We start from the raw sequence: 20,472 nt of genomic DNA on the forward strand, positions 1-20,472 counted from the left end.
AAGGATAATGAGTTGGAAACAGATGAGTGTGATGATAAACTAATTGACATCTAGGCTCTGAAGTCTTCTGGCTAGTCAGGGAAAAACTGTACATGGAACAAGGGTTTGTTATGAGGGGTCATTTTGGCTCATGAGAGACATGGAATGACCAAACAGTGGGTCTAACCGGCTTATGTTGGCCTACGTGCGATTTATGGGTGGAGAGTATAATTGGTGTGTCCCCCTTGCGCAAGTAATGAGAAGATCTGCGCGATCCACAATAGCCCTATGACCATCATGACTGTTCTATAAATACCATTGGAGAGAGCATGTTTTGGCATAGTGGTTCCTGCACGCAGTTCCACCACTCATGTCACTGGTAATCCTACTCGTCATATGGTTTAAATTTGGATTTTGTTTTGGGATATGGGCTCCAAGTATGTCGTAACATTTCTAGATGACGTTTTTAGTAGAGTGGGATATCATTGATCATTCTCATTGATAATACAGTTAAAATTGAATCCCAGAAAATGGAGGGATTGGGATGGAACACTGCATCAATGTGCGTATCATCCTGAAACCAACAGTGTGGTTGAATGATTTAACATGGGATTTGGAGCAGCATACAAGATACTCTCATAACCATAAATAATTGAAGTAGGCAGTCATTGATACAGTTGAGGCACGCTAATTCACGCCTCACTCCGCTACTAGGGTGCCACTGTTTAAATTACTCGGATGTAGAAAATTCAACACCACATTGCGCCCTCTGTTAGTGGAGCTAACAACTCTCAGGCGCCCTTAAGTAGGGTTACGGTCCAGATCAGGGTAAGGGAGGTGAGCAACAAGGCGTTATATGATAAATGCATAATGGCAGCTTCGGTTAACTTCAGCCTTGGGCAGTGCAGGCATCGAACTCAAGACTGGATGCACAGAAGCTAAAAGCAGCTCCTGGGTACTGTGAAGGCAACATGAAGCAAGGCATAGACAACAGACTTGAAGTTCAAAGTAAAATACTTTATTAAATCAAATGTCAGGATGGTAGAATGCCTTACTTGCCCTATGTTAAGGTGAGATGTCCCTACCTGAATGAAATTAAGGAAGTTCAACTTAAGTCTGTCTGTGTACAAAACCTATGCTTGCCCTCACAACTAAAGCTAACCAATGTGTAGGGATGTCAATAATAAAAGAAATGGTGTTCAACTCAAAGTTTTTATCCCTGTGTACCAAGTCACCTTTACTCTGTTCCTCTTTATCGGCCTCTTGGCTTTTATGTGCTATTTTATCTATTAACACTCCTTTGGCTTTTCCTTGCCAGCCTCTTGGCTCTGCCATCACGCGTCGCACACCTCTTGCCAGTCTTTGGCCTTGCCGCACTGCATCCATTCATAAAAGTTCACTTTTAGGGTGTTTTGTTCACACCCACCTTCTTATGACTGTCACACTTGTGCCCTTTTCTGTAATTCGTTTTCACATGGGCATCTTGACTGTTCTGTCTATTTGCTTGGCTCGTAAAGTATTATTCCATTTAGTATTTAATATACTTAACTTCAGGGTTTCATTCAATTCTGTGTTCAATAAGCATTCATGCCGCTTAAGTTTCCATTCAGTTTGATATTCAATATGCTTGTGTTTTGCCTAATTATAAGGACCATTCCTTATATGTGGTCCTCTAGGAGAGCCTCGGTCACCAGCTCTTTGCGTGTCCTTTCGGCAGTTCCCACTGCTTCTTCTCCACTGTTGAAACCGGGAAGTCCACCCTTTCGAGGTCCACTCGCCTGCTGCGTGTTTCCCAATGCACGCGTACGGTGTCCTTTCTTCTTTGGGCTCTCTCGCAGCTCCTGCAGCTGGCTCTCTTTAACAGTAGGCTCCCAGACCTGCAACAAGTAAACAGCCCACTGGCTTTGGGCTCTGCAAGTCCTCTGTTGTAATTTGCTGGCGTCCTGGCTCCTTCTCCGATCCCACCACGGCTGCCTCCTCTTAAGCAAGGTCCCCTGCTCCTCTCTCCCACACAGGCCTCCCTGTTGCTCCCCTCACTGCTCCACTGGTCTCCTTTTATACACCTGCAGGTTATACTTGCCTGACCATAATTAAAGGGACATGCCTGACCCTCATAGCTCTTTGTAGGCATCTTCCTCATCCCAGTACTAAAGTGGTGAAATGGTGTAGTGTTAATTACTCTTAGTCGCCTTGTCCTCATCTCAGTACTGTCAAGTGTCATATGTGGGGAAATGAGGGGAATAGCTTTACAGTAACCCATAGAGGTCAAGGGGAGGGTTAGGTTGAGTCTTTAAAGGAAAAGGGGGGAGGGGTTACCATGTTTCTCCTGAGGGCACCCCATTCCCAATCCCCAAGGACCCTCCACCAAGGTGATCCGCCCTAACCCCCAGGGTCGGGACCCCAGAGCAATGGCCTTTCCCAGGCCACCTGAGATGAGGATCAAGGGAGCTTAGGAGTCGGAATACCCTTAGGGTCCCTCACAGTACCCAGCATTAACCAGTGACTAGGAGTTACCACTGGGGAACGAGGAGCTAGTACAAAGCGGTCCGTAAACCTGCTTTCCACATGTGATGCAAACATATCATTGTATCCATTATTTACAACCCATGTATCAATGTGTCCTAATGTTTATTTATAGATTGTCCCAAATGCACAGAGTTAAATTCACATAGTTGGGTTTGTTCGGCATCATTTTGGACCGGGGAGCCAAAAGTAGCTCCATGTAGCTGTTGGAGTCAAGCTAGGCTAAAATCGGGAAACCAATAGCTCCCAGCTCCCCTCACTTGCAAAGCCTGGGAGTGGGTTCTTATTAAACGTCAGCTGCCTTGAAAAGCCCAACACATGCATGGCCACGTCCTTACAAGAATTTAGGGATACTGCACAGTGCTCTAAGAACATTTGGGGTGATGTGGACTATCAACAGGGTGTGCAAGCGTAGAGCACCCGACCCGAAGGGTAAGGATCCAGTGTGGTCCACTGATCTGTGCAACACGGTTTCTGGTGCAGTCCCAAAGTCTGAGATGGGAAAGGGGACGCTTAGGTCAAAGAGCGAGTGTAGCAAACCTAGCCTATGGAGCCATTATGTAGAGTGAGGGTGGGAGGCTTAGGCTCAAGGGGTAGCAGGGCAAATCTAGGCACTTGAGAGGTTACATAGTGTGAATTGGCAGGCCTGCCGCCTCTCCTCGGTTCCCCCAGCACTACCCTTTGAATAACTCTAGTTAGCTGGCTATTGTTGTTCTCCCTCCGTACTCGCAGAAGGGGATGTGTGAAGTGTGTCATGTCAAGTGGAATGCGAGGGATGAGTGGCGGTTGAAGCAGCAGTGAAGTGCATTGGTGGAGTTTCTCTACCAATGTACTCGCCTCAATTAAGAAGGTTTACAGTTTGTGTGTGATTTGCAATGATTAGTTCAGATATCTTTGTAGCCCTTGCTTTTATAGTCTGTGTGTTCATGTAGTAGCCCTTGTGTACAGCCTTGGTTTAGGTCTTGCATGGCTACAGTGTCTTGAACAACTTTCAGTGCTGCTGTGATGTCATAAAACTGGAGTAGAAATGGTGAGCTGACGGCATGTGTACAGAATGGAAGTGATGTTTAGGTGTATTGTGATGAATCATACGGAGTCCCTACCTAAAGTCTCCTCCTGTTACGACTTGAGTGGTGTCGTGTAGGCAGAAGAGTCCTGTGTCCCCAAATGCCACACAGAGAGAACTCAGTCACTCCCTGTGCAACCGTTGAGGTCACAGGTGGAGATGGTCAAATCCGGAACCGCAAACCTCTATGACCCCAATCCGCTGCAAGAAAATACTGATTAAGTACCAAGCAAATGACAGTAAATGACAGTGCCAAGATAACGTGAAAAAGGTCTTAACAGAGGGGTCAGGAGAAAGGCAATGAACCTATGAGGTAGGGGTCCGGGACTCACGTGGGCAGTTAGACTGTAGTCCCAAATAATGGCATGAGAACCACCTGATGTAAAGAGCGTGGTTTGGTAGCTGTGGAGCTTGAAAGCAAGAAGTTCCTGTTAAGAAGTGACTCCCATACCTTCTTGAATGTACTTGTAAGGTTTATTCCAGCTTCTTGTGACACCTTGACAAGCAGTTAAAATAGTTCATAGTAAGTTACATAAAGGACGTTAACACTGGCAGCCCATCACCCAGGCAGGGGGTTCACCAAGTGACCAGGGCTGGAACCTTCACTCACACATTCCAACACTCAGACATCAACACTCCACATGACATCACAACATTCCTGCTCACCCAGGCAAGACATGTACAACACATCTCCCCCCCCCTTTACATTAACGCACTACACACAACACATCTCCCCTCCTTGCACTTATCCACAACATGCAAAACACCACGGGACACACCTCCACTCATACCAACACTCCCCATCCACACAGACTCGTATGACCAGGGCAGGCACACCGAGACCAACGATTAAATACAAGCACACTCTGGACCCTGAAAGATGGAGCAAGTCTTCATTAGGCATGCAGTGCCGCCAGGAACGACCGCCTGCGCGCAATAAAAGAAAAACATTAGTGGTACACGACCACAAGATAGAGGAACATGTGTGACCTTTCATGCCCATCACCAACAGACATGCTCCTGCAAACATCGGGGGCGCTACCACCCGCACACATACCTCTTTACCCATGTGTGACTGCAATCACAGTCACACCCCAACTAACTGGGGGGCGCTACCGCCCAGCACAATAGCTATAACTCATGCAGGACTGTACTCAGTCGCACCTTGTCTGGATGGAGTTACTACCACTCAGAATAGCTATTACCCTGCATGACTATAAACACAGTCACGCCCTCACTGTAATGGTGGCGCTACCACCATGCACAAATATACGTGGCCTCACTATGCATCTCAATTATTGCAGACACTTCCACACAGAAGTGGTGGCGCTACCACCACAATCCAACATATACCGCTAACTCATGTACGCCCCTACCACAGACGCACCCATACCATACTTAAAATAATGCTGAGATCATAACCCATCTCAGCATATGGTAGGACAAACATGTCGTCTAGGCACATTCACCATCAGCCAAACTATGCTCCTAACATGTATACAAGCACCATCCACAACCAGGATAGAAGGCACTCATAACCACTCCCATCCATACCAAACCCAACCGTACATCACATAACACAATTGCATGTCAATTTAACCATGACACATGACGAGCGCATACCCAATCCAACCCAATATTAAAAGACCATGTCACGGATATGTGACTTACGCACTGAAATTCCTCAAACTGGTAATTCTAGGCACTGCATCCATATGTTATGAGACCCATTCCAAAACCATATTGCAATTGTCAAGCATAAATGACTGCAAAAACCTAAGAGTCCATGTTGCACGGAGCAACCCAAACACCTGAAAATCCTCAATTATGTTAGGGCTGGAATTGTTGGAATACAATAGCTTCTTTAATCACCACGCACCTTTAGCAATATCGCCCAACTAAAAGTCCATGGGTAGAATCCACACCCCTAAGAACTTACAAATCCTCAAAATCATTGTTGATAAGCTAATGTACATTTAACATCATCATCCAACTACATACACCGTTATGCATAAGAGTGACAGTGGACGCAACCAACAAGTTACCATGCCGCTCTGAGTTATCCCAAACTGCATTATACTAATCCTTGCTTTTCAATTACAAATTGAAGATATTATCTGTATCTCCAACACATCACAAAAAAAACAAAATGTGTCTCTGCTACAGATAACTGGATACTTGCGATTAAGTCAATCCACTGCAGACTGTAGAATAAAAACACCATGCGATCCGCATTCCACTTGCCACACCATTCCAGGATTGATCCGTTTTGATACCTATTGTGCACAGCCTCACTACGGACAAAGCCACTTTCTCAGGTCACCGTACCAAACCAGGTTCCATTCACCTTACTCGACTTCCATTGTCCACCGGATTTTCGTTGCATATGTGCTGTGCCACAAGTTTTACTTTCCCCAGGGCTCCTCCAGACATAACACTTACAGCACTCTGATTCCCTTCGCCAGACATTAAGAAAACTTGGTTTCTTCCATCGCACCGATAAGCTGACATGGTAAGCTTCGTTGCATCGGCTCCTTCCTACTGTTCCCTGAACTTTCTGAGCACGTATAAAACACGCTTTCGGGTCATTTGCTCTAAAGTTCCTGTAGTGCGAGACGGGTTGATTACGTCCCTTCCCAAGGGTGTATTCGGAAACAATGTTGTGGCCGAAACAGCTACTCACGCTAGCACTACCCCCGGCATTCCATCCATCGCCATCACCAGCTCCTTTGTCCATGACGTCACCAGTAGCACCCTGGCATAGGAGCAAAACACATCTCCTACCTCCAACGGTCGCACAGCTGCCTAGCCACATGCCACCATTCCTGATTGTTGTTGAAGGTTGTGATTGTCTTTTTGGAGGCTTTGAAGTCTCAGTTCTCTAGAGTGGTAGTCTAGAGGCCTGCTGGGGTTCCAGGGTGGCAGCCTGGACACCCGCGTTGTTGTAGGCGGGGGCAGGTGGTAGGAGGTGTAGCAGTCTTGTGGTTGTTCAGGAATGTAGTGAAGTAGCCCAGTTTCAGGGTTGGCCAGGTCCTGGGGTGAGAGCCCAGTTGCTTGTGTTGTGGCAGTTGTGTTATGTGTCCGTATATATTGGAAGGTGGTAGTTGTGTTGTTCTGGTATGTGACTTGTTCTGTGCATGTATGGTTTAGTAAAGGAGGGAGGTGTGTTGTATTGTGCCTGTCTGAGGTGAGGTAGCTTGAGATGTCATGTGGAATGTTTATGTGTGGATGATGGAATATTCTGAGTGAGTGTTCTGTGTAGAGGTGGTTACAGCTGGCTGGCCCTGGGTGATGGGAGCCGGTGTTGTCCTAGTTAATGTCCTTTATGTCCTCATGTGGAACTGTAACTATTAAGCTGGAATAAACCTGCATGAAGTTAATCCTAAAAAGCCTGGAACCTGCTTTTAACAATGAGCGAAACACATCTCCTACCTCCAACGGTCGCACAGCTGCCTAGCCACACGCCACCATTCCTGAGGAAGTACCAGTCCCCACTTCAAACCTGCACAATTGCACAACGATTTGAGCACAATCCTGATTAACGCTGCGCTATCATGTGATGATCATGTTGCAGCTTCTCCCATCCGCAGCTCATAATGCTCCATCAACATTACATCGGAGCCCTGTCCCTTTCATCACCCTATGGGACAGAGCATATTCCCTTTCACCTTATGGGCGTAGCTTTACTCCTGTGCTCAGCATAATGCTCTTCACCTTATGGCGCAGCTTCACTCCTGTGCTCAGCTTCTCCAGCCCAGGATGTAGCACTCTAAGGCCCTAAAGTGCAGCCAGTCACTCTGTCTAGGCTTGCTTTCCCCGCCAAAGGGCCCTGAGGGTAGTCCATATGCAGGGGGCTGTGAATTTCTGCTACCCCCTTCCCGCCCTGGGTGATGGGCCTTACTTGGTGTGGGGGCAGTGTTGTCCTTCTCCGTTCTCCTGCACCTCCTGCAGCAGGTTCACCAGCTTTCCTTACGCAGATACTTTGGAAGACCTCCTCGTCGCCATTGTTAAGAAGTGACTCTCATACATTCTTGAATGTACTTGTAAGGTTTATTCCAGCTTCTTGTGACACCTTGACAAGAAGTTACAATAGTTCATAGTAAGTTACATAAAGGACGTTAACACTGGCAGCCCATCACCCAGGCAGGGGGTTCACCAACTGACCAGGGCTGGAACCTTCACTCACACATTCCAACACTCAGACATCAACACTCCACATGACATCACAACATTCCTGCTCACCCAGGCAAGACATATACAACAGTTCCAAAGAAAACCAGATGCAAAAGGGAAATCTGTGTTGCAGTCCGTATTCAAACCACAGGCAAATCCAAGGTAACAAAGCCAGTAAGGTAATCCAAGTGAAGTCCAAGTAAGCAAACCGAGGTCAAAATCCAAAAGAGTCAAGAAATCCAAACAAACGCGTAATGCCAAACAGGTTGCAAAGAGCAGCTGTGAAGCAGCGAGTACACGGAGAGCCGTGTTTAAATACTCGCGCTTCTGGCATTAATTCCCATGACGTGGCGCGCTGTTGCATCACGTGAGTGGGTTCCCGGGTCACATGAGCACACAGCGCTGGTCACGCGACACGGAAGCATAGTAGCGTTCCGCCGATTACCTAGGCGCCAAAGAAGCTGCCAATGCAAAAAAGGACGCAACCTGGAGAGCGTTCTGTTGCGGGTGAGGCGTGCATGTGTACACGAGTCATCTAGAGGCCCACGTGAGTGCCGGAGTGTGAAGGGGGAATAAGATGGGACAGAGGGAGTGGGGCGAGCTATAGTGATTCTAGAGTTTTGGGCAGGAGTGGAAGTAGTGTCAGGTGTGTGTACAAGGGAGGGTGTGACACCTCCCAGGTGGCTGGGGAAAAGCAGACGCTTCCTGGTCCTAAACCTGGGGGGGCAGTCCTAGCTGGGAGGATCACCTGGGAGGAGAAGGGCCCCAGGGAAATAGGAAGACTTTGTGGGATGAGACGCAGTATTTGTCTTCCTCAAGGAAGGGAATATCCTTAATACCGGAATATGTAATGGCTGTCGGAGAGTTTTTATTGTCTCAAACGGTCTGTCGGAATATAGAGGAAGATAACCGCAAACAATTATGTTCTGAGAGTCGGAAAACCCCTCCTAAAATCACATCCTGACATCTATAGACCTAAAAACCCATGAGTCCCAGAGAAATAAGGGAGAAGAGTCTTTAAATATTACCAATTTAAATCCTGAGAAGCCATACACTTCTGTAAAGTCAAATAATTCATGGAATCCTTAAAGCACTTTGGGGAATAGGTAAAGGATCAATAGTGAATGTAATAATCATAATTTCACTAAGAAAGCTGAATTTCATATTGTGCACTTCAAGTCCCATAAATCCCAAAGTAATGGGAAGAAGAAGGTGGCTGTAGAGGCACAAGACTACAGGTTGCAGTTAATCAGGAAAAATGACCCACACCCATACCTGAAGAGGACTTGGAGGCAAAAAAGCCCCCCTCCCCCGGGTGCAGGCCATGAGAAGGAGTAGTAGTTTTCTACCTGCACATGACAACAGCAGTAGAGGTTGTGTGTGGCAAGATACTCTAGGACCATGGTGGTGTGTAATAGAGAGGCCGGACCTGAGAGTGTCTTTAATGCTCATGACCGTAATTGCAGAGCTGGAGCAGCGGGAAGCATTGGAGTGATGAGACTCCCTCCTGAGGAACGCAGCTACAGAGGTTGCGCAGCAGAAAGCGCACCTTTTGATTTCACCCCCTGTTGTCTGACAAGCACCAGTAGCAGGTGAGCACCAACATGTTGTGGGAGCCAAGAGAGCCCGACTGGTGACAGACGCGAGTCATGGATGACCCTAGGGTGCTCTGTAGCTGCCCGCTTGTCAAGTCCAGGGGCCTTAACCATAGAGACGTGGTGAACAAAGTAAACAAAGTACAACAAGTGAAGAAGCTTTTTGAATGACGAACCAATAGAAAGCAAGAAATTCTTCAATTATCAACCAAGCTTCTTTAAAAGTGCTGTGAGAAACCGGATGGTGTTCTCCTACCTACTGCCCCGGGATCCTCTGTTCAGGAGGCTACGGAATCCCGACCCTGGAGTTGGACAAGCAAGGAAGTATCACTTAAGTGGAGGGTCAAAAGGGATTGGGAGGAGGATAACAAAGGGCGAGACATGGTATTCCCCCAGTCCCAATAATACCCCAACTTTCTGTTCCCTCAGCCTTCATGGGGTATGTTCAATCTCCCCCCCCCCCACCCCCTCCCCATTTCAACAAATACTGCGACGAGGAGGAGGCAACTAAGAGCAGTAAAGATTACCCATACAACAACAGGGAAAAGTAAGGGAAATCTACCATAGAAAGACTTTCCCACTGATAGTCGGGCAGAATCAGGCATTTACTAATTATCACTCCCATCTGACTCCACTTGACCGTTTTCACAACTACAAAAGGTGTGGTTTCACTCGAGGATGTGAGCGAGCTGGGGGAGACATACTGGACCAGAGAAGCCAAGGAGCTGGAAGCTACAGAAAGAAGAATCCGGAGGAGAACGGAATGCCGCAACGCTGGCCCGGTCTTTGTGAGGGGCTATAGCATGGCTAGCGAGCCATGTCTCAAGTGAGGCAGCAGTTGTCCTGCTGGCGGTGTCTGTGTAATTTCTTGTTCCCTTGGGCCGTGTGCCAGGGCCAAGAGTGTTTGAGGGGCAGGTGGTGAGACCCTGACCTCGACCCAAAGCCTCTTGGAGAGACCGCTCCCTAAGTGAGTTTCGAATGCGAGAGTGAGAAACTTGGGAGTGTGCGGGTGGTTGGAGCGGGAAAGGGAGAAGAGCAAGGTTTGTAAAGCAGCACGGAGCAGAAAGCGGGGAGGACAGTTTAATGAAACAAAGTAGGAAAGAAGGAACAAGGAAAGAGGAAAGAAGGAGAAAGCATGCTAGTGGCACAGAAAGACGGAAAAGCAAAGTCCAGAGGGAAAGAAAAGGGTGCGAACGACCCGGAAAGAAGGAAACAAGTGTTGGTGTGCACGGAAGAGTGAAAGAAGTATCCAAGAGGCACAATGGGAAAAGGACAGGTGCACGACAGAAGGAGGGGAGCGTGCAAGAGGCACAACACTGAGAAAGTAAAGTAAAGGAAGGTGCAAGTGTGTACGACAAAGTGAAAGGAACACAGATAGATGAAAGGGGTGCAGGAAGCACCTGAAGATAAAAGTACAAAGAAAAGTGAGTGTAAGAAATAAGGAGGGGCAAAGGATCGGCGTGTTCGCGCTTAGGACGAGCAAAGAGCTTGGCATTTTGGAAAGCCTCTGCTTCTACACTGACAGGATTGAATGTGAGATAACTGTATAGGTACATCCTGACAATTTGAACTGGTGTTTGAAACTGAAAGAGGCCTACGCTTGGGAAAGGGAACCCTGAGAGGCCTACCAAAGAAAACAGTGCATCCTGATAAAGCTGGAAGGGGCCTGATCTTGGGGAAGAGAATCTTGAGGGGCCCAACCAAGTTAGCGACTTATTGTTTTTGTAGTGTTGAAGCTTGGGGAAGGGAACCTTGAGAAGCTTCAAAAGGAGACAGACACTGAAGATATTTGAAAACACTGTAAGGGCTCTGTGGAGAAGGTCTTGTGAACAGCCCTTTTTGATTGAACAGAGTGAAGGCAAGCATAGGTTTAGTCACACTGACTTTTATTTTGGACTATTACACAGCAATACACAGACTATTTTGGCCATTGGAAACGTCAGTTAAGGGAACCATCCCTTTAGAGTTGGGGCCAGTCGGGCATTACATCCACCCAGGAACCTTAGTAAATACAGGTTTTAAAACAAAACCTTTTGAGTCTGTTTCTCTCTTGATACCATGTGTGAGAAACCTGAAAGTGTCTCGCTTACTAGTCCCCGGGAATCTGTCGTCCAGGAGGCCAGGACATGGCTATCGCTATTGGATACAGTTCCTGGGGGTGGACTAGTGAGGATCGATCACCCAGATGAGGGGTCCTTGGGGAGTGGAAGTGGGGCACCGAAGGTTGAGACATGCTACCCCCTTCCTTGTGACACCTTTTCCCCATCCTGCCTAGTAGGATATGTAGAATCTCTACTCTACCCTCCCCCCTCCCCACCCCCTTTCCAACACAAACACTTACTCACAGCATGAACGACAACGGACTAATACTCGAGCCGTTTATCTGACAGGTCCCAACACACGGGTCTGCCAGAGTCCAGCAATGACCGACAACTACACACACCTGACTACCCTTTCCCTTCCACATAGGGATAAATGGCGGAGCACAAGAGCACACTCCAAGCAAAGCCGAACGCACGAGGAAGCATCCATTCTAGGACAGCAGTTGAAATGGAGAAGAAAGGTGGCGAGAACTGAACTTAGGTCAAGGAGGGAGTTGCCCTCCCCCTTTCAACTCAGACCCCCGAATCCTCAGACAAAAGATATGCAAGACTGGGAATCGCAGTTGACAGGTGGTGCGACAGATGTTGGCGGTACATGGCACCCTCCCGCACTGATTTCTGGGACAGGGAGATGTGGTGGTCATCTAGGTACCGTCCTTGACTACAGCGGGAGAGTTCAACACAGCCGGTGAGTCGGAAGAGCCTGATAGTTAACCGGCTGATGTTAGGATCAAGGTTGCAAAATAGCAACAGTAAGAAGATAAAATAGACAAAGGGTCTTTTGTGATCAAACTGGGTACCGGAGGCCGAGTGGTCCAGCTCCATGTGGGTGCTCAGTCGAAGGTCTCTGGCTGGTGCCCCTCGCCTGAACAAGGAGACTGTGTTGAACCTTGGGATTAAAGGAAATGAGTACCAAGAGGCCATAGGGAAGGCCGGTATAAGGTGTTAAGGTGGTTATAAAGGGGTGGAGACAAATCCCTTGTACACTCGAAAGTCCTTGACACATTTCAGAAGTTATGTTATTGTGAAACTGGCATTTGAGCCCGGTCGAGGGGCACGCCATGCGAACTGTGATGGTGTAAAACCCATGCTTGCCGTAAGCCAACAGTGACCCAGCGAGACAAGATCGCCCTTCTGAAGTCTGTTTACATTGGTAAGCGCTCCGGTTGGTCTGAGCCCGGACGAGGGGGACCTACTGCAAACATTGAGCGATTGTTTAAAAAGATATTGAGACTTAAGATTATTATAGGAGAAGAGAAAAGCTAAACAAAGCGAACTATGTTACTGTGGCAAATGTGAACCCGACCGAAGGATGCTTGCCAAATCATAGTGATGAGAGAACTTTGTGAAGCCTGACTGGGGGCTAAGGAAAAGCCTGACTGGGGGCTTCAAAGAAAGCCTGACCGGGTGCTGGAAAACCAAGGGAAGTGAATCCTCATAGTGTTAAAACACCCAAGAACATTGTGATGACAGGTCTGAACCCGACTGTGGGAGGCTGCCAACTGAGAGAAGGATCAGAGCCCGGCTGAGGGGGATCCAAGGTTTTCAGGTATTCACCCCACGTAACGATTACCTGAAGGAACTGTTGTTTTGGTGTATCAGGCCCTCTGAAGCAAGAGACTTTCATGAGAAGAGACTAAAGCGCAGAAGGCCCTGATATAGAGAAAAGGAGCTGTAAGCTTGTGCTGGAGAATCCCAGGAGTGTGCTGTGCTCAAGAGTCCCGCCTTGCCCCCTGCTAAAAACGTGGGGAAGGGAGACCCCAGCCACAACATCCTGACTTATTATTTGGTAAACATTTGTTTTCTTGTGAACATTATCCAACACTCATTTGTAGCATGGCGGTAAGGATTGGCAATATTTCTTTTTTAGTATAGACCCTTTTTATTTGACTAGACTCCACTAGGACTGTATTATTGATGGTTGTCGCTTGCTCCCATCTTAAATTTAGATTTGGCTTAGGCGTTTCTCACCCATGTTACAGTTTAATGAACACCCCTGAACTGTGATCACTTGTGCTTGTCTTACTTTGATGCCATGCCTTCCTTACACATGCCTGTTTCTCAGTGCGCAGATGGCAAATTTAAGAACTTGATTACCATACCAGAAGAGTGTGATTGTGACAGTGTGGGTGGGGCATAAGCCTGCTACAAAAAGGGGCAATAACTAAAAGAGAAGCCATCATTGCCAAAGCCAAAAGAGAAACCTACCCAGACAATTAAGAACCAGAATTGCCAAAGCCAGAAGAAGGTAGTTTATACTTTCAGTGTTGGTAAAAACTATTGCACATATGAAAAGTAGATCCTGGGAGAGAATGGCTTAAACTAACATTGCAAGTTAAAACAAAAGCATTATTAGCAGTTGGTTAGTAGAAAAGGGGAGAAACAAGAGCGGCGAGAAGGCTGCCCTTCTGAAGGAAGACGTTCAGAGGGAGTGGAGCATAACCTGTAGAGAGTATGGCAATCATGCTGGTATAGCAAACAGCACCAGAGTGGTTCTTGTTTCCCCTGAAGTGTTTCTCATATTTGATGTTGTGGAGCAAAAGAAGTTGCTAACCTGTTTGAGTTCAACCTTTACCACAGAAGTACCTACAAGTAGTAGCTTGTTATGACCTGGCAGGAGAGTACACCAGGTCAGATAATGTTGTCGTTTTTTTTTTAATATTGTCAAACAAGTGGTTTTGTGAATTGGTGCAGAAATATCCTGACAAAGACCTTTTTGTTGAAACCAGTGAAGTAAGGAAATATTCTAAATTGTTGAGCAGAAGGTGTTACAAGAATATTGTTGCAAGTAAAAAGAGGAAACCTTTGTTAACCACTTGTAAATGATTGGTTGAAAGCAAGGCGGAACTTTGTGTCATCAAGTTGGAACCAAAAGAGAACTGAAGTTCAACTTTGTTACAATACAGGATTTTCTTAACCTTTTGGGAACTGTAGAACAAAATCTTACTTAAATCTGGGGAAGGGGAATTGACCCAGGTTAGAAAGGGAAACAGTTGTTATGATGTGAATTTAACTGTTCTATTTGTTGCTGTTGAATGTATGTTTAAGTGCAAGGGACAGAATCTTTTTGTCAGAGTGTTTCCTTTAGTTTATTTTAGGCCAGGAAATCCTTGTCAGGATAGGTAGGGATAGTGGGGTGTTTATTCAATCTTTTGAGTTAATAAAATGGGATATTTTGCAAAATCTTGTCTGCCTCACATTTCTGACCCCTGGCAGTGTGTCCGGGATTGAAGTGATGGACAGACATTCGATAGAGAGAAGAGCAACGGGTGGATGTATGTGTAGGATAGCAATGCTGGTGTGTACAAGGAAGCCGTGATGGTCAGACGTTGCAGCAGTACCCCCGTGACTGGACAGAGGCTAGTGTATCCAGTAGCAGTGAGCGGCTAACGCTAGAATAGCACTGAAAGAAGACTTCACAATTCTTATATTATTTGCACTCCCAATTGAAAATATTCTCGTTTTTCTGTCAACAGCTAAAAGAAGTGAACAGGAGTTAAAAGATGAAGAGATGGAATTGTTCACCAAATTCTACACTGAATGGAAGGGGAGTAGGAAGAGTGGAGGCTCCTCTATACTGAATATTCCGCGATTTTACTACAGGGTAAGAAGTCCAATGCAGATTGTCGCACGAGGCAGGCACTGTTTCTGATGCGGATATGTTTCAGTGGCCCAGTGGGCGCTTATTGCCCTGTTAGTCTTCATCTGGCAAGGGTGTAGAAGGTGCGGTAAACAAAGGGCTCTTACTTACCAGGCATCCAGAGTCCTGCAAACCTCTTCAAAGGGCCAGTGCTGGGGCAATACCAGAAAACCTATAGAGACGATATCAGGTGTCGGTAGCTTGGGGGAGAGTGGGGCAAGTACCAGGCTAGGCCTGGAGGTTCTCCTTCGGTTGGTTGCATGGAACATGCTCACTGCAGGTTCAGCTGTCTAGGAGTGTGCTGGAGCAGGACTCTGCTGGAGACCCGGGGAGGTGGCAGCAGTAAGAGATATTGAGGCTGGGCAAAGTACCATTCGTTCCCGCCACTGGATCCAATTTCTCTCATCCAGTTTCTCACATAACCACCTCGCTGTGTGTGGCATCAGCTCTTGGGTGTGGGTGCTTTAAGCCTCCATTGTCGTTGTCTTGCAGCTGCCAGGAGAGGATGAAGTCTTGTTGCAGAAGCTGAGGGAGGAGTCCCGGGCAGTCTTTTTGCAGAGGAAAAGCAGAGAGCTCTTGGACAACGAGGAGCTGCAGGTAAGAGGAAGGGATGCATGCTGGGAATCGCACAGGTAACCAGACTAGATGGATACACAATCTGTTGCACAGCCTTTATTTCCCTGGCTGTATTGGGGTTGCATTGCCCCGCTTATGCTGCCATGCAGGCGGTGGTTAGGGCCTCTCTGACTCGCAGGACTGAAATATTTCAAAGGCAACTTCACTCATTTGAGGCATTTGCAATGGCATTTGTTTTCAAATAAAAAAAATAAACGTGTGTTTCTAGCACTTGTTTTGTGTGTTGGCCCATAATGCCGTACATGGGAAGCAAGGGGGCACCCCGCTCACTTTGTTAGGCATTCTGGGCTTGGGAGGGGGCGGGGCAGGTGCCCCCCCCTCTTTCATGCCATTGGAATCGGGGGGACGTTAGTGGGGGGGGAACTGATGCCGCAGGGGTACAGGAGTGTCTGCGGCACACTGCTGTGTGAGCTGCTGTAAACGCTAAGTGGGGGGTGGTAGGGGGACGCGGGATTGCGGAAAGTGATCTGCGTGATCACTGCGCGACAGGATTTTGCAGTTCAATCTTTTTCAGATTTGCAATTTCCCGATGCGCAGTGATCACGTAGATCCCTTTACAACAGTTTATTTTCCAGTGCAGACAAAAAAGGTATTCTTTGTTGCTGCATGTCCATTATGCATAAAAAAGTGTAAATCAAAAATGCAGCTCTTTACATACATAGACTTGGAAAAGAACTTAACGAGCACAAATGCGAAGAATCAAACACGGACTTGATGGGCCCCAGTTGCCCAACACGAGACAAGGTAAGAACTGAATGGTTTTTGAGGGAGCACTACGACATGCACTACGCAAAGTAAAGTTCAAATACATCCTGATTTGAGGAAGGTGGGCGTTCATGGAGGACCGGGAGTGCATTTCAAAGCTGTCTGCAGGACAAAGAACAGAGTATCCTGGGGAGCTAAGCTTCTCATCTCGCAGATTACAACGAGGCACTTGGTAACCAATACAACGTTTGCATATTTACTAAGTAGACAGTTCTATCTGCAACCATACAAAAAGGGATGGATTTTTAATTTGATGGGATTTATGGATTCCAAAATCATCTGTTATTCTTTTACCCATTCTGTACAATCAAATGTTTCTTAACACCTTGCATTATGGGAATAGAAGCGACAGTTCCTTGGTCCATTTTCCCAGTAGAACAGACTAGTGATTGAGGGAGGATCATTAGAATGCAGGGTGCCATTTCATCAAATAGTCCATTAGGGTCTGACGAGTGCCTAACTGAAGTTTTTTTAACTCCAGGTTGCTGCTTTTTAAAATACATAGTTCATGCAACAAAGGATTATCCTGGGAACATATCACATTGCCTATTTCAATTGAGATCATCTTCAGGTATGAAAATGTCCACTAGATGGCAGTGCTGACCTTGATTTTAGTGTTCAATGTATTTATTTATTTTAACATATGTATAGTGCGCTTAACCCTTGGACGTTTAGGCGCTTGTAGCATCTTAGTAAGTTACAGACCGTTATAAGGAAGAGTGCTGCTGATTAGAACAGCTGAGAGTGTTATAGACAGATAGTAGGAGGGGTGCTATTAGTGAAAAAAAGTTTTCATTTTCTTGCGGAACGCATTACAGGAAGGCTCCGATCTCAAGGCTGGTGGAAGAGCATTCCACAGAGTGGCGGCAAACAAAGGGAAGCTGGAGCCTCCGGCTTTAGTCCGCTTGAATCTTAGAATACAGAGGCGGTTGGCATAGTCTGACCCCGCTGGCCTGGTTGTGGCTGGTTTGGACAGTCTTTCAGAAAGGTACCCCGGGACAGTTTAGTTTAGTTTATTATTTGTAATGCGCTCCAGACCCTTGGGTATTCAGGTGCAAGGCATAGGGATATTCAAAGCTTGGTTACAGCATGTAAAATACACTTGTGTTCAGGTGCCGATTGGTTACATGTGGGCACAATAGGTTGCGATAAATACAGGTAGGTACATTGAGGCATGCATAGTTTTCCAAAGTAGTTGATGCGGTTGGTGCGTGCAGTGTAGACGAAGGGGCCTGGCAAAGGTCAGCGGGGTATATGCCTAGAGGTCAACATCTTTGAGCCTTCTAGTGATGCTCTGACGGAACTTGTGATAGGTTTGATCGATTCTTAGCTGGAATGGTAGCGAGTTCCAAAAGAGTGCTGCCTTCACCTGGAAGCTGCTGCCTCCGATTTTGGCACGTTTGTATCTGGGGACCCAGAGGTAGCTGGTGTTGGCTAGTCTGGTGATTCTTGTGGTAGGCTTCAAGGTGAATCTGTCGGATAGGTAACTGGGGGTCTGCATTGTTCAAGCATTTGTGGGTGAGGGAGGCAGTTTTTAGTTTTATTTTATCATGAGTGGAGAGCCAGTTGTTGGCTTTTCTGGTATTGGAGATATGTTCTCTCTTGGGGATGCCTGGGGCTGCTCTGAGCGCATTAGTTTGTAGGAGTTGGATTTTTTTGATGGTTTGTTTATTGGCTCCTATGTATAGAGCGTTGCAGTAGTCCAGCCTGGATAAGATGAGGGCCCTGATCCCTTCACAGACTGGGAGCTAGGGTGCGGTGCTGCTCTACTGGCTCTGGTGATGTGATCATTTTTATTGGGCCGCAGCTCAGCTCTCGGGGCATTGTTCTGAATTGTCTGTAATTGTTAGTTCCGCACCGAGGTGCCTCCCAGGAGGGTGTTACAAAATCCAGTTTTGCCCCTATAATGGCCCTGCCAATGTTCAGGCAGTTGAGAGGAAGGGTTGGCTAGAAATAAGAAGTTTGGTCACATAGGCAGCCGAGGAGTCGGTGACATTGAATAGTGATACAATGACATTGAGGTGGAAATCGAGTGTCTTCACAGAAGAGACGTTAATGCGATGACGGTCTATAGTAAACAGCTGGTAGTTTGGGCTAAGCTTGGCAAGGTGGGATGGGTTGCAGACAAGTTGTTCAGTCTTCTCATCATTGAGACACAGCAGGTGAGAGGCCGTCCAGCCTTGCCTAATTGTGTTGTTTTGGGAGTCCAGGCTGTGATCTCCCATGAGGGGGAAGAGGATCTGCATGTCGCTGGTGTAATTTGTGTATTTGATATTAAGCAAGTCCAGGAGGACAGAAAGGGGCTTTGTATAAATGTTGTAAAGAGTGGGGAGGATGCAGGATCCTTGGGGCACTCCACAGGTGATGGTTGTAGGGGTAGATGAGTGTTTGTCAGCGAAGACTTGAGATGTGCGGTTGGCCAGGAAGGATGCAACACATTTGGCGGCGTCTGCTGAAAAGGAGGCAGTGGCGGTTAACTAAGGGCAGATGTGGAAAACCAAAGGGTATCTGACCCGCTAGTCCTCGGGGACTTGTCATCCAGGTGGCCAGGACGAATCCGAGTGATTTGCCCGTGACTGAAAGTACTGCGGGCAAATCGTTTGCATGAGAAAGGTGCAAACTACCAAAAGTTTGCACCTTTCTCATGCGAACACACACACACACAACACACCCATAACACACACCCCACCCACACCCTCAGAACACCCCCAACATAAACAAACCCCACTTACCTTCATCTTCACGCTGGTTCCCTGCAGCGCCAGTTCCCTTTCACTTCCGTGATCGGGAGCCGATGCTGCAGGATCCTTAACTTTTTTTTTTTTTAACAGAAGGCTGCGGGGGTGTCCCCCGGCATCCCCCGCTCACTATACCATTTTTTTTCAGTGCTACCACCACAGATTCAACCTTTTGGTGTTCGAACCTTTGGTGGTAGCATTTTTAGAACTTTTGGTCAATGCAACCATTTTGACCTAAACTGGTCAGGACACAGCCATCGCTTTTGGATCCAGTTCCTGGGGGGTGGACCAGTGCGGGAGGATCATCTGGGTGAGGTCGTTGGGGAAATGGGGTGAGATAGCCGATGGTGAGATGCAGTATTCCCCCCCTTTTTTGTTAATCTACCTGTGACGGCTCGAAGTCAGAGAAAGGGGCCGTGAGAAAGGAGGAGGTGGACTCCGAGGTCGAGACGTGGTGGGGTGCCGACTGCGGCTCGCATGCTTCCCAGTTCGAACTAAAGCCGGCTGCGGGTGACTCCACAGGTGATTGCGCACAGAGGAGGGAGTTGATTGGAATCAAGAGCGCGGCTGTGGTCAGGACCCAGGCGAACAAGGAGGGAGACGGCTAGAGCCTGGCCTGTGTGCTGCGACAAGAGAGAGACCTGGGTTTCGTGATGTCGGCATGCAGCTCCTGTGAGGAATGTGACCAGCGGCTCCGCACGCGGCATAGAAAGGAAGGTCTAGGTGCTATCAAGACGGCACACCGACACACAACCACGGCTCGGGAAAGGGCGGAGAACCCATATGAATTGCCACAAGAAAGACAATTAAAAGTCAAGTATAACACTCTCCAAAACAAGGAACAACAAAGCCCCAATACACACCAGAATCCTTACCTCATGGCACGCGGGTGGAGTGCATCATGGCGAACGGCCTCAAGGAAGGAAGGAGGCAGGGCTTGGGGGGGGGGTTTATCAAGGATTAGCTGGGTAAAGGACTCTGATTGGCCCAGAAGTGACCCGCTCCTATATAAACCAGAGAGAGATGTAGGATTTATGGTGAATTTTCCACTTCTTTGCAGAACCAACTGGAAAGCGAAGCAGCAGGAGCCTCTTACCGTTGGGCTTACGAGGACTAAGCCCAGATTTAGTCCATATTCCAGAAGGAAGCTTACAAGGACTGCATCCCAGGCACTAAGAAGGAGTACTTGGAAGCCTGACTGAAAAGATTAATTTCTTTATTATTTTTTTTTTCTTTACCTGAAGCTGTTCAAAAG

At 47.3% G+C, this 20,472-nt stretch overlaps 1 protein-coding gene across 2 annotated transcripts in view; it reads left to right on the forward strand.

The window, feature by feature from the left end:
- The window catches only part of PPP2R3C (protein phosphatase 2 regulatory subunit B''gamma), a 150,675-nt gene that overhangs the window by 13,199 nt on the left and 117,004 nt on the right, over positions 1–20,472 (forward strand). For both annotated transcript variants that reach the window (XM_069638446.1, XM_069638447.1), the window contains exons 2-3: positions 14,915–15,042; positions 15,571–15,675. In XM_069638446.1, the coding sequence (XP_069494547.1) occupies positions 14,915–15,042; positions 15,571–15,675 (233 nt within the window). The remainder of the gene's footprint in view (positions 1–14,914; positions 15,043–15,570; positions 15,676–20,472) is intronic.

Source organism: Ambystoma mexicanum, chromosome 14, assembly GCF_040938575.1.
Source record: "Ambystoma mexicanum isolate Mex_15411 chromosome 14, UKY_AmexF1_1, whole genome shotgun sequence".
In the NCBI taxonomy this organism is placed as follows: domain Eukaryota; kingdom Metazoa; phylum Chordata; class Amphibia; order Caudata; family Ambystomatidae; genus Ambystoma; species Ambystoma mexicanum.